Source organism: Macroventuria anomochaeta (genome assembly GCF_010093625.1).
Source record: "Macroventuria anomochaeta strain CBS 525.71 unplaced genomic scaffold BU25scaffold_38, whole genome shotgun sequence".
Lineage (NCBI taxonomy): Eukaryota > Fungi > Ascomycota > Dothideomycetes > Pleosporales > Didymellaceae > Macroventuria > Macroventuria anomochaeta.
In genome coordinates, this window is record NW_022985399.1 from 79,447 (window position 1) to 92,565 (window position 13,119).

The window sequence follows — 13,119 nt, forward strand, 5'->3', positions numbered from 1 at the left end:
ATAGGTCTATAGACTACTCCACCAGAAAATCTCATGATAATAACCATTGTGTGTGGCTCTACAGCCTCATTTTTGGTGGACCTATTTTGGTGGTTTGGCGCATTACGCGAATCCGCGCATTACGCGCACGGACACGGTAAACACTCTCCGGAAATGTAGTTCCCGACACAAGACTTAGGCAAGGTTCTCAATACGCTCAAGATCCGTTCGAAGCAACGTTACAACAGTGCTCGAATCATTGAAAGCTTGAAATGCGTCGTCGGCACTGCCGTTATCACCTTTCCCAGTTTCACCGGCTTTCGGCCACTGTGACTAAGCCCGAAGTGGCCGAAATGAGGCTCGGCTATCCGGCACCAACGAACATAACGCCGAACCTGCACCTTTCCAAGCCCACAAGAGTTTACCCGGCCGCCACGAAGCTTAAATCCTTACCCTCGAGGGCTCCACATCGTCGTCACTTCATCTTAGAGATTCGCCGCAGTGGTTGGACGCTCCACGCACATGGGGAATCGAGCTTCACCGGGATTGCAGATGCATCCGCACGTCTCCGCGTGGAGAACTCCACACAGAAAGAATGTTCACCCTGATGCTGTGTTCCGGGTAGGAAAGCACCGTGGGGAGGGATGGAGTCTCCAAGAAGTTCAACAATTTGGATGGAGCAATGTGGAGCCCCGTAAAAGTCGGTGCGCGACCTTCGGACTCACAACAAGTACTTTGTCTTCACCATCTTTGCCTCTCTTTGTATCTGTTTACATCCTCTGTTACTCCCCTATCTTCGTTGCTGGACGGACGTTGTCAAGATGGGTATCCTCGCTAAGGTCGAAGACCGGCCCACGCCGAAGAGCGTTTACAATTGGCGCGTGTATGTGTCGGCGATGATAGCGTCCTTTGCATCTTGCATGATTGGATACACGACCTCCTTCATCGGCACAACAGTATCGCTGGAGTCCTTCCAGGATGAGTTCGGTCTCTCGACGATGGGCGCCTCGCAGAGGAGCTTGATCCAGGCGAATGTCGTATCGTTGTTCCAGGCTGGAGCTTTTTTCGGATCCATCTTCTCGTACAGCACGGCCTATTACTTCGGTCGACGGATCACGCTTTGGACTTTCGTCACCATGTTCATCATCGGTGTTTGCGTCACGTTTGCTGCGATCGGTGGACATCTAGGTCCCATGTATGCTGGAAGGTTCATCTCTGGGTTCGGTGTTGGTGGCTGTACTATGATCGTAAGTCTTTGATCTTGGCTCTCGCAGAAGCGCCGAGCTCACCAATGCTCAGGTTCCCATCTTCATCTCAGAGATCGCGCCTCCTGCTATCCGTGGTCGCCTTGTCGGTACCTACGAACTTGGCTGGCAGATTGGTGGTCTAGTTGGTTTCTGGATCAACTTCGGCATGACACAAAGCGTCGCCTATGGACGGAACCAATGGCTCATTCCGTTCGCTGTCCAACTCATTCCGGCTGGCATGGTCCTCATCGGCAGCCTTTTGTTTCTTAGGGAGACGCCTCGTTGGCTATGGACCAAGGGCCGACGCGAGAAGGGCATTGCCAACTTGTGCTGGTATAGGCAATTGGATCCTGAGGACGCTTACATCATCGAGGAGATCGAGATGATGGACCTTCAAATCAATGACCTGCCTACCGGTTTCATTAAGCCCATTCGTCTTGCCTTGTCGAGCAGCCCCGTTCTATGGCGCTTGTTCCTGGGTCACATGCTCTTTCTCCTCCAGAATTTCTCGGGTATCAATGCTATCGTAAGTGGTCCAAACAAGTCTCAGTCTCATTGATGAATGCTAACGAATTGATAGAATTACTACTCTCCCACCATCTTCCGCACCATGGGCGTCACCAACACCGAGACAGTCGACTTGATGACCGGCCTCTTCGGCGTCGTGAAGTGCATCATGACCATCCTCTGGCTCACAGTCCTGATCGACAAGCTCGGCCGTCGCACTCTCTTCCTCGCTGGCGGTGCCTTCGGAGCAGCCTGCATGATCATCATTGGGGCTCTTATTGTCACCGAGCCGGCCGCGGCAGAAGGTGCTGGACTGTCTGGACAGGGTATTGCGACCATCTTTATGATCTATCTCTGGACATGCATCTATATCACCTCCTGGAATGGCACGCCCTGGGTCGTCAACGCGGAGATGTTCAACCAAGCCACTCGCAACGTTGGTCAGGTCGGCGCATCGATGGCCAATTGGCTATGGACCTTCGTCATAGCGCGCATCACACCCAACATGGTTGCAGGTATGGGTAAGAACGGGTTTGGAATGTACTTCTTCTTTGGGTCGGTGAGCGCTTGCGCTGTGGTGTTTGTTTGGTTCTTGGTGCCTGAGACCAAGAGTGTGCCACTTGACCAGATGGACAGGCTGTTTGAGATCAAACCTGTCAGGAATGCGCAGCCGAAGCTTATGGATGAGTTGGCGCAGAACAATGCAGACTTTGCGAAGTTAGACAGGAAGGATGAGGAGGTTCCTGAGCAGGTTGAGAGGCGCTGAATAGCACAGCCATCCTAGGATCGTAGAAGTAAAGCGTCAAAAATGCATTGATCATTGTCGTTCAACTTGCCGAGGACCGCATGTCACAGAGGAAACTCGTCCGACCTGGCTCGACTCTTACAAAGTGTTCGATGTGGCTTGTCTTCCCATGCTATTGGCATCTTTGTGCGATGCAAACAGCATCGCATGCCTGACCAAGGCTTTTTGATCTCGAACGTCTGGCAAACATGGATGTCCTTTGGGGGTGCATTTTGTAGTCGCTGCAGACTCGTAGCCTTGGGAATGCTGATACAAAGCGAAAAGGAAGGCAGGCCAGAGACATCGCTTGAACGATTGGTCATATTGGAAAAGCTTTTTCAACAGCACGTCGTACATGACGATGCGTCTTTCTGAAAGAATCACGGTTTGAATGCTGGAATAGGGCGAAATAAACATTGGAGAGAGAGTCCGGTATAGACCATGTTGCGGTGTGTGCCACTGTAGAATACTGATAGCTACGGTAAACGATAACGTAGGACTCTCGGCTCAATGGAATACTGCGCTGAATTGCTATCTAGCTGGGAGAAGACAACTATATACCTGACCTCAGGGCAGTGACATGTCACACACTAGACTAGGATAGTCTGTCAGGGGTACAGTCAGACCTTGTACAGACCGACCGATACCGCAATAGATCAAAGTAGGTCAGTACTCGATCTCCCCACGTTTCTTCAAACACTCACAATTGTGAGGTCAGGTTGTCTGCATCACATTTGTACTTGTAGGCTTTGAAGGGAGGAGAGTGGAGATAGACATTGATGAGGTTATAGAGGTTTGGATGGAAATGATTAATGGAAAGAGGAGTCATTCAGGAAGAACATATATTCTGGTACCCATTCCCATCAAGCACGCGGAAGCAATTTCAGGCCGCAGAGGCATCTGAAAATTCACTTTTGGAGTCGCCAGTTGACTCCGTGGCGACTTCATGTTGTGTCTAGAGGACAGAAACCTGTTCAGACCAAGACATGGAGGATGCTAGTCAAACCATGTGTTTTTAGGAGTTCATGTCCTCGGGGTGATCATAAACGAGGCAAGTTGAAGAGGCGGCCATTCGAATGCTGAGGGTGATTTTCGAGGAGAGATGTCATGTCATGGAACTCCAGGATAAGGTTTTTCAAGTGGTGTCAAGATATCTAGAAGAGAAGAGAAACATGGCGCTGTGGTCAGCTGCTTTTGGAGCACCGCTCCAGCAACAAATCGATGGTTTTGTGTGCCGTTTTTGAAGAGTAGGACATACAGACGATGGCAGTGCTGACGAACAGTGGAGAAGTGATCAGACTTACAACCTTGAGGATAGACGTGCTGACCAGAGCTTGCGCATGTGCGAAATGAGCGGAGGAGATCAATGGCGGTGGAGCTGATTCACAGGTACATGTTGAATCATATCGTCAATTTTGGCCTTGTTCTGCCAACGAACGACAGAGTGCTTTGAGGTACATGGTGAAGACGTCAAAGCGCCCAGACGCAGACGTAGAACGACTTGAGGTCATTTTTGTTGTTTCGAACTTTGACAGAGACGAAGAACAGGGACATGCCGAACTGTCTAGAAAATTTCCGGGAGGAAGAGGTCCATACCGCAGGATTTGATGAGTTAGAGATCGGTGTGAAGCGTTCGAGAACTTTGGAGGAAACCGGAACATGTGGAGCTTGTGCTACGCTTTTTGGCGCCTCTCCACACGCACATGTCTTCTTTGCCGTCGCATTTTCACAGCGTCGAGAAGACTGGAATGATGAAAGCGAAAGTAAGGTCTTTGAAACGGCGGCCTTTCATACATCGAGAAAAGTACGTGCAGGTCCTAGATAGCGTACGTTTGAGAAGGAGCAACATGTGGCACCGGTGAAGTCCTTTTGGGACGAAGGACACAATTTCAATCGCGGTAAGTTCTTTTGATTGCTATCGACACCAGAGAGGAGAGGGAAGGGCATGCAGAGTTGCCTGTGAACAATTTGAACATCTACCACAAACACATGTCATCTCCAATGTCTTACTTTCGAAAAGAGAGAGAAGAGTTCGATGAAAACGATAAGCAAGAGAAGGAAAGCCTTGGTAGTTTATACCCAAAGCAGTCACATGCTAGCCGGAGCTGGCGCACTTGGACCCAGGAGCTGAGACACATAGGGGGGCCAGAAGAGACTTCAAAGATCTTGGTCATGACAGTACTTCATTGCTTTTCCAACGCTAACATAATACACTTTGCGCAATTTACAGCTGCTCGTTGACGAACAGACCAGCCATACCCATGCCAGTACCAATACACATACTAGTAAGCAGGATCTTTTTCTTCTGCCTCCTGCACTCACTCAGACCTGTGACAATCTGCCTAGCACCTGTGCAGCCGAGAGGGTGACCCAGCGCAATAGCACCTCCCCTGACGTTCAGCTTGCTGTGGTCGATCTGCAGTGTCTCCAAGCAGTACACGGCCATGGATGCGAACGCCTCGTTGAGCTCGATCAGGTCGATGTCGTCGAGCGTGAGCTTGAACTGGGAGAGGAGCTTGGGAATGGCGACGGAAGGGCCGATACCCATGATCCTGGGAGGAAGACCGGCGACGGTGGCGCCGACGTACTTGGCGAGGATGGGCTGGCCGAGCGCCTCAGCCTTGGAGCGCTTCATCAGCAGGACCGCGGCGGCGCCGTCCGTCAGTTGTGAGGAGTTACCGGCGTGCGACTTGTCGCCGTGGGGCAGGAAAGCAGGCTTGAGCTTCTGCAGCGACTCGAATGTGGTGCCGTAGCGGATACCCTCGTCCTTTGTGAGCGTGACCTCCTTCTCCTCGCCGGTCTTGGGGTCCTTGACGGTGGTCTTGATGGGCGCGATCTCGTCGTCGAACCACCCAGCCTTCTGCGCGACCTCGGCGCGGCGGTATGACTCGGCGGCGTATCTGTCCTGGCGCTCGCGGGAGATGTTGAAGTCGTTACCGACGTTCTCGGATGTCTGGCCCATGGGCTGCATGCAGTCGCAGGACTCGGGGTTCTGGAGGATCTCGTCGACAAAGGGGCGCTCGAGCCTGTCGCCGCCGCTCGTCATGCTCTCGGCTCCCATGGCGACACCGCACTCGATAGCGCCAACGGCGATTGCGTTAGCGATGTCTTGTACGGCCTTCAAGCCGGAGGAGCAGAAGCGGTTGAGCGAGGAGCCTGCGGTGGTGTTGGGGAAGCCGGCGGCCAGCATGGCGGCACGGACGTAGTATGCTGCCTTCGCGTCTGAGACATTGCCGCAGCAGATGTCCTCTACAACGGCAGGGTCGAGCTTCGATTGAGCGACGACCTGCTTCAGGGTCTTGACGAGGATGCCGTCGAGCTTTGTGTCCTTGAAGCCGCCCTTGTAGGCTTTTGTGAGGGGTGTGCGGATGGCGAGGGTGATTACTACATCGTCCGGGTTCTTGGTGGTGCTGTGCTGGTGTTAGCTGTGTCGCGCGGGGGAAGACAGCGTTGCGGCGTACATGGTGGACAGGCCGCTGGTAGAGGGCGTCATCTGCGCAACGATGGACTTGAGGCGTTCTGTCATTTTGGCGCTGTGATGTTATGCAACTGAAAAGACGCGAGGAAGAGAAGAAACACCGAGTGATCAGCAGAAGAAGACGTTGAGCAATGCGGAGGCGGAAAGCGGAGCGCTTTAACGAGGATGGGGTTGCTGCATGGAGCGAGATGCCTCGGCCCATCGGGCGGGAATCACGGGGTCCTTCGGCAGTTCGTTGACCGCCCCAGGCCCGGCCCTCGGGGTTTGGTGTCAGCTCACCGTGCTAAACGCAGGGCTGGCTGTGGAGCTGGCGAGGTGGCGGTGTTCACAACCGCGGTCACAACGAGATTGCCCGAAGTTTACCCAATTAGGCAAGTTCTACAACTGTCGATTACAGATGAAGTTCAACTGACAAATGCCACTTGAAACGGTTGAGACCAGCCATACTGCTTGCTGCCTTCAAGATTAGCTAGGGCAGGTGGGAGAGGTGATGTCTCCTCGGATTAACGTTAAGTATATACATTGAAGACATGAACACAACAACCACTACACTAGAAAACACTCCTAGCAGCAGCCTCACGTCCTGAAATAGTCAAGACCACCAACGTTGCTATTGGTGTCGAGAGAGATGCCCTAAAGTGGTAGGTTAGCACGGAGCCTACGCACAGGACTCCGTTTGGCAGGTCTTATTGGACAAAACATGTCATGCTTTGTGTTCTCGACGATCTGCTCGCTGACAGTCTTGGTCTGAGTGTTGTAATGGCGGTGGAGGTCTTGTCATTGCCTGGGAACGTCCAGCGGTTTGCCCAGCCTGCAGACCAAGCGAGAAGGTTCCCGCTTTGTGGCATCAAGGAGATATTTCTTGACAGCATACGAAGCAGCAGCACGCGTCTTGGCATCAGTGAGCGGAGTCTAGTTTCGAAGAGCGGTACATGCTCCGAGGGTCGTGGCTATGCTAACTCGAGCGCCCGCACAAGCTTTGACGACAACACCAACTCGATTACACAGTATATTACTTCAATTCCATTGTCCACAAGCACACAAACTCTTCCAGCGGTCGGTCAGTTATCCACCACAACTCAAACGCTACCGGCTGTCATTTAGCTATCTACCATCACCCAGTTCCCCAAAACGACAGTCGTGGCTCTTCCTACGTAGGTTTTGCCAAAATTGCATACTCGAGCTGCTTGGAAGCCCGAGCTCCGGCAACCGCGATTTTGCGCTCGTTCTGATCGGTAGAGAGCTCTCAGTCGAATGCTAACACGATTTCAGTACCGCTACTGCGACTTCGGTGTCGATTAATACTTCCTTGTCGGTTCAAACGCTCCCTGCCGTTATTCAGCTCTCCATGATCGCGTCCGTATGCCCTGCAGTCACGATTGTACCTACTTTGCCTGCTAGAGCTCAGAATCGCGATCCGCGGTTCTATGATAGCCGTCGTGCTACCTCTCGGGCTCTGTTTCTCGAGCAGCGTCCATATTCGGGTCTTGCGTTCTCTTTTAGGGGATCGGGCTAGCACCTGTCAATGGAGGTAGAATGTGAGCAGAATTGTGATGTGTTGATAGCTATCTACTTGGTGTTTATCTACCTGGAGACGAGCTGTGGGCGCTATCCGGAAAGAGGAAGGCGCAGAGCTTATGAGAGGCAGGAGCAAGTGAAGGTGCCTGGCTGACAGCACCCTTCCTACCTTGTGAGCGCACTAGACATTTGCTAACTTCAGGCCTGCCCTAGTGACTTCTACGGTAACATCAGTATCTATTCAATCTGCTATTACTGTTATTTCCACGTGGTACACCGCATCACATTGTAAAACAGACGGATACATACTTCGTCTATGATACAACGACACAATTCATAACCCGTGAGTACCCCTCGTTCTCCTTTCCTGTTGCAAGCTCACACAACATATGAGCAAACTCTTGGCTACGATTGCTGGACCTACCAACCAACAGAGCGTCACAACAGATAAGTGCAATGAGGAACTGATACTAGCTCTGGGTGTTGCAGCCTTCGAAATCTTTAAAGCACTAGAAGGTCTCGTAGGCGCTGCCAAACGGCTTTTACGCTAACCAGCATCCTGGTGCTTCCAGCGCTGGTCTATACATCGGTCGAGACCCTTTTATCACATCCTCGCTGCCGGGCGCGACGGTGGCAAGCACATTTGTCCCACCGGGATTGATCTCTATGTCTGTCCAGACCCTCACCTGACCAGCATCGACAATTACAAGCACATCTGTTCTACCGGCTAGCACTGAGTTCGTGACAAGAACTCTCAGCCTAGCCCAAACTAACCTGCTGGTCCACCGGCTTTGGGCGCCTTCGGAGTGGGAGCCAGTGGCGATGGGCAAGCTCCATCTGTTCTAACCCGCACAGTGACCACGACATCGCTCCTCCAGGTGCAGTTGTGACCTCGACGGCTTTTCTGCCTGATCTGACCTTGGAACAAACGTTCTCCCTTGCTCTTTTCCGCACGACAGCTTCCGTTATAACGCAATGCGAAACGCTAAACTTCTTCGTAAAAAATACACTGTTGCAGAAAACAACTACTAGCACACTTTTTCGACGACTACGTTGCCCCAAGCCACTCTTTCCATCATTTCGACCGCATATGTGGGCCCTACAGTTACAGAGGTATGTCATTTACCCCTTTCGTCCTTGTAAATAAACAGTGCAGATAAGCGAAGCAAACAAGCTTGCTCTTTGGCTTTGAGAAGGGCGATTAGAGCGGATGTATGAGAGTTGGGTGTTCGGCCACTGCTACTGGCTTCCTCCATGCCTGCCTCCTCGGCCTCACTTCTAGCTGCTACAACCTCTTCTCTGTTCATGCCTTATCTTTTGAACATTCGAAATCAGGATTTCGCAAAGATCGGACTTGCAAGCACTCAGGTATTTCCACCGTCTTGGCTTTGACTACACGCACGATCTTTGCAACACAGATGTCCGTAATTACCAGTATCATCGCAGCGACGACTTCCGTTGTGTTGCAGCTCACGACGATCTACTCCACTAGTTTGGTCCCAACAACCTTCACCTTGACCAGCACGGCATTTAGCGTTCTCGACCGAGGTCTCACAACGACCATCTTCACCGGACGAACTGTCACAAGTACTGTGACAGCAAATCTGCTGAATCTACCGATCCGTGCGGAGCCTACGCAAACCTTGCCAACGGAGGTAAAAGCTTGACAGGCTGAGCCGACACCTGCCCAACCTTCACGTGCGAAAAAGTACTGGCACCTTTTGTACACCGGTAGTCCTTCGCGCAAGAGAAAAGGAGAATAGCAGGGAGAGTATTGAGTTGTACATACTGCGACGATGCCTGGGTAAAGACCATCCAGGTCTGGTAAAAATATGGCCTTTTTTCATAGAGGCAAGGAAGTATGTCTCGTGGTTTCCCTGTACCTGTATAATATATTGTAGATGCAGTAAGAATATACACTGACTGGGGGCCGCATTGATATTTTGCTTTTGGCGCTATGGCCGCATGCGTTTTAGCGCTGTTTTTGAACCGCCCCACTTTTCGAGGATGGAACTCGCACTCACCTGCAAGACAGGCACACATGCTACCGCGAAGCCCGTCTAAAACGAGCTCTTCATAGCAATCACACGATGAAAACAGGTGAGCGAAAAGCATCATAACTTGGCGACGCCTTGGAAATAGGCATTGTACCGGGCAGGGCGGGCCTGAACCGGGCACGGGGACCTTTTCGGTCCCAAGCCCTCTGCAACGAACTGGAAGCCAGCCAGCCCCGTGTCCAATTATCAGTCCACACCGCTCGAGCGACCTACATCTCGATGAACTGATCGGTGGAATTAATAATGAAAAAGGTTCGGTCCGCGGTATGGCACGTAGAGAAAGCGCCGGTGATGCTGGGCCCACCGTTCGATCAATTCCATCCGTCTTCCTGTGTCACGACGTCCACGTAAGTATGCACGCTGCGACCCCCGCCAGACGAGCGGACAGGTAGAGGAGGCTATGCAGGTACGGTGCATCCATGCAGAAACGAGGGAGGCTGCAGGTACTGGAACCAAACGGAAATTTTGCTCAAATGGCAGCTCGAACTACTGCACGCAACCAGCTAGCGTCGGCAGTGCGACAACCAGTCCTGAATATGTTCAGCCACCTACTATCGACGGATGGCACGCCAAGCCACAATCTGTCCAATGGTGATCGCTAATGGACTAGGAAGCAGTGCAGCCTGATCAGGCCAAGCCGAGACATTAATGAGGCTCCACAGAAACCTCCTGGACCCCCAACCTTGCCTACATAAGCGCACACACTGCAGCATCAGGAGGTCTTCTCGGATAACTACCAATTTCAAATTCATCCTGATCCGCCTCAATCGATTGCCATCATGGTGCAATACGCAAACTTTCTCTTCCCTCTCTACGTCTACCCTACCAACAATGCATGGGAGCCACTGACATCTGCGGCCGCGCAGTACCCAGATGTCACATTTACGGCGGTCATCAACCCCTCGACCGGTCCAGCACCAGATGCGGATGGTTGCCCTAATAATGATTATGTCAAAGGCATCGCGTCCCTCAACAAGTACCCAAATATCCACACAATGGGCTACGTACATACCGCCAACCAATGGAACTGCGGCTCTTCGGGAAAAGACATCTGCTTCTGCACTGCACCAGCTGCTGAAGTGAAGGCAAACATCACTACGTACGCGAGCTGGAAGACCAAAAGCTGCCCGGGTTGGAGCACAGCGAACCCCGATATCCATATCGACAGCATCTTCATTGATGAAGCACCCGGCCAGGATGGCGGTAGCTGCCTCAGCTACATGACCGACCTCACAAACCATGCGAAGTCGTCCTTGACGACTGCCTCGGGCGGTGAGGTACTTTTCAACACTGGTGCAGCAACGGAGATGTCATACTTCGATGTCGCCGATGTCGTCATTCTCCTAGAAGATACCCAAGCCGCATACGAGGCCATTCCCGATATTGGCGTGCGCAATGGCAACGGCAAGTACTACAAAAAGTCGTCGATCATCATCCACTCGGCCAGCAACGCCACAGACAACATCCAGAGGGACACGAGCACTGTGTTGGGGCTCGACCGCAGTGCGTTCCACAGCCTGTTCTATACAGACCGATCGACTGATCAGTACGCATACTTCCCTTATAACTGGGCTGAGATTGTCAAGGAGGTTAACGTGGTTGCTCAAGCTAACAAAGTCATTCTCGGAGCATAAGCAACTTCAGGGCGCTCAAATGACCATGTTGCGCACATTTGTGCAAAGCAATTGCGAGTACAAGTAATATAGAACAGAATGACGACCTTAAAATACAAGCTTGCCAAAACCATACTTCATGATCCTTTCACCTTTCCTCATCGCATGCCATGTAGTGATGCGATGTCTCACCTAGCCCTTCCTTGTGGGCCTTCTGCCGCCGTCAGCAGCTTCATCCCCCTCAGGATGTAAGGTGCCACGAACCACCCCGACTGCAACTGCCAAACGCTCGGTCTTTGCCATCAACCACTCATTATGTGCTATTCCTAGCTTCCAATGTGACGGAAGGTTCGCATATCCAACGTATGCACCAAGGAGCGCACCGGCTGCTGCGCCATTGGTGTCAGCGTCACCCCCTTCCATGATCAGGGCAACCATCAGCTCTTCAAAAAGCTGCGCCTTTCCCGCAATGCCTACAGCTAACGAACTTTTCGTAATGCGCCGGAAGGCGAGCCGGAGAAGCAATACGGCCGACCCCAGACATTTGTACACGTATCCAATCTCGCCTTGGCTGTCCAGCTGCAGCTCATCCAGGGTCTCCGCATACACATGCTTCTTGAACTCCTGGCGTTCCAAATGCAGTCGAATCTCAGTTTCAGCCAAGCCAGTAGGCTGACCAGGATTCGTAAGGTCAGGCTGCTTGAGTACCCAAGCGTATGCGCGTTCGATAACTGCATTGATGTCTTCCTCGGTCTCAATCTCGCCCCGCAACAAGCCTCGTACCAAGCCTACGGAGATGCAGCATGCAACAACACATCTAGGATCAACGTGTGTAGTTCTTCCGACGTCCACGCTCAGCTGCCAAGTCTCTTCCTCTTGTGCGTAAACACCAATCACGCCGATCGGGTGCGTGCGCATCAGGCTTCCGTTGGGTGCGGCGTGCCGAGATGATTTGATCCAACGATCCGTCGCGCACTGAAGAGGACTAGACAGAAACCGGCTGTTGTTCACCACAGATCCAACAAGTATTCCAATGTCATAAACGGGACGATCGAGCGCAGGCAGGCCTCTAGACACCCATATCTTCAGCCGAGCTGCGAACTCCTGCGCCAAATCGGCATTGGTGCCGTGGGTATGGATATTTAGGTAGCCAAGCAGGATCAGGAGTGCTTGGTCGGTGTCATCTGTCCATGCACAGGGCTCGAACTGAGAGCGATGAGCGTCGGGGTACGGCTCCGTTGCTGGCTCTACGAGGCTGAATTGTCTGGTAGAATACGCATGCTCTGATCCGCGCTTGGACATAAATTCTGTATACAGGCCAATTGTGTCGCCGAGAGCAGAACCAATGATGCATCCGTAGATCTTGTCGACTGTTGTAGCCGTTACAAAGGGGTGTCGACACTGTTGAGTCGCAGCCTCTGGGTTACGATGCGCCATGTCTGTGAAGAAACAATAACGAAGTACTAAGGATAGAAGGAGACTTTGACTGGAAGTTATACAGCGATCAGCATGCTTTAGCTAGCGGTACGAAGGCAGACGCGTAAAAAGGGCGCGTGGACGCCTGATGTGAGGTAAGCGTTTCAGCCTAACATAAGTGGGCCTACACCCAAGTCATCCCTTTCATCACAAAGCAGAGTGGTTGGCAGGAGATTTCAGATGAGTCCGAAAGTGCAGGAACAGTCCCAGCATATCTGGGTAGATAGTCGCAAACGACGTACTCATCAACTACCGTGTCCGTGCGCGTAATGCGCGGATTCGCGTAATGCGCCGAACCACCTTTTTGTACCCATACTTCACTGTACAATTACTCAATGCCACAATGACTATGAAATCTGCCTTTGAAGAGATAGACTCTATGATACCATGCGATAAGATCCCGTGGACAGCGCTGGCTAAAAAACATAAGGTTGTGCGCTCAACCCTGTCTCGAAAATAT

The 13,119-nt window shown here is 52.1% G+C and overlaps 6 protein-coding genes across 6 annotated transcripts; 3 read left to right on the forward strand and 3 right to left on the reverse strand.

The window, feature by feature from the left end:
• Window positions 1–440: 440 nt before the first annotated feature.
• BU25DRAFT_401038 (MFS quinate transporter-like protein QutD) lies at window positions 441–2,499 on the forward strand (the record flags this gene model as incomplete). Its single annotated transcript, XM_033704990.1, has 3 exons — window positions 441–1,226; window positions 1,279–1,752; window positions 1,807–2,499. Exons 1-3 carry the CDS (start codon window positions 801–803, stop codon window positions 2,497–2,499), a joined length of 1,593 nt encoding a protein of 530 aa, XP_033557416.1. The 5' UTR covers window positions 441–800.
• A 1,911-nt stretch (window positions 2,500–4,410) lies between these two features.
• BU25DRAFT_414490 (3-ketoacyl-CoA thiolase 1) lies at window positions 4,411–6,108 on the reverse strand. The gene is made up of 2 exons (XM_033707301.1): window positions 5,979–6,108; window positions 4,411–5,927 (listed from the first exon to the last, which is right to left on the reverse strand). Exons 1-2 carry the CDS (start codon window positions 6,041–6,043, stop codon window positions 4,742–4,744), a joined length of 1,251 nt encoding a protein of 416 aa, XP_033557417.1. The 5' UTR covers window positions 6,044–6,108; the 3' UTR covers window positions 4,411–4,741.
• Window positions 6,109–6,463: 355 nt separating this feature from the next.
• On the reverse strand, window positions 6,464–6,911 carry BU25DRAFT_414491 (uncharacterized protein). The gene has a single exon (XM_033707302.1). The coding sequence runs from the start codon at window positions 6,892–6,894 to the stop codon at window positions 6,682–6,684; it is 213 nt and encodes a 70-aa protein (XP_033557418.1). The 5' UTR covers window positions 6,895–6,911; the 3' UTR covers window positions 6,464–6,681.
• Window positions 6,912–8,364: 1,453 nt separating this feature from the next.
• Window positions 8,365–9,384, forward strand: BU25DRAFT_414493 (uncharacterized protein). The gene has a single exon (XM_033707303.1). It carries the CDS (start codon window positions 8,728–8,730, stop codon window positions 9,178–9,180), a length of 453 nt encoding a protein of 150 aa, XP_033557419.1. The 5' UTR covers window positions 8,365–8,727; the 3' UTR covers window positions 9,181–9,384.
• An 886-nt stretch (window positions 9,385–10,270) lies between these two features.
• Window positions 10,271–11,296, forward strand: BU25DRAFT_414494 (uncharacterized protein). The gene has a single exon (XM_033707304.1). It carries the CDS (start codon window positions 10,350–10,352, stop codon window positions 11,202–11,204), a length of 855 nt encoding a protein of 284 aa, XP_033557420.1. The 5' UTR covers window positions 10,271–10,349; the 3' UTR covers window positions 11,205–11,296.
• Window positions 11,297–11,375: 79 nt separating this feature from the next.
• BU25DRAFT_350613 (ADP-ribosylglycohydrolase) lies at window positions 11,376–12,620 on the reverse strand (the record flags this gene model as incomplete). Its single annotated transcript, XM_033703318.1, has 2 exons — window positions 11,376–12,277; window positions 12,380–12,620. The coding sequence occupies 2 exons, from the start codon at window positions 12,618–12,620 to the stop codon at window positions 11,376–11,378; spliced, it is 1,143 nt and encodes a 380-aa protein (XP_033557421.1).
• Between the last annotated feature and the right edge of the window lie 499 nt (window positions 12,621–13,119).

Excerpts from the sequence above, each read along its gene's own strand:
- BU25DRAFT_414490 (XM_033707301.1), bottom strand. The coding sequence starts at position 6,043 with ATGACAGAACGCCTCAAGTCCATCGTTGCGCAGATGACGCCCTCTACC. Across the intron at positions 5,928-5,978 it reads ACCAGCGGCCTGTCCACCAT|CACCACCAAGAACCCGGACG; the intron begins GTACGCCGCAAC and ends ACACCAGCACAG.
- BU25DRAFT_414491 (XM_033707302.1), bottom strand. The coding sequence starts at position 6,894 with ATGCCAAGACGCGTGCTGCTGCTTCGTATGCTGTCAAGAAATATCTCC.
- BU25DRAFT_414493 (XM_033707303.1), top strand. The coding sequence starts at position 8,728 with ATGAGAGTTGGGTGTTCGGCCACTGCTACTGGCTTCCTCCATGCCTGC.
- BU25DRAFT_414494 (XM_033707304.1), top strand. The coding sequence starts at position 10,350 with ATGGTGCAATACGCAAACTTTCTCTTCCCTCTCTACGTCTACCCTACC.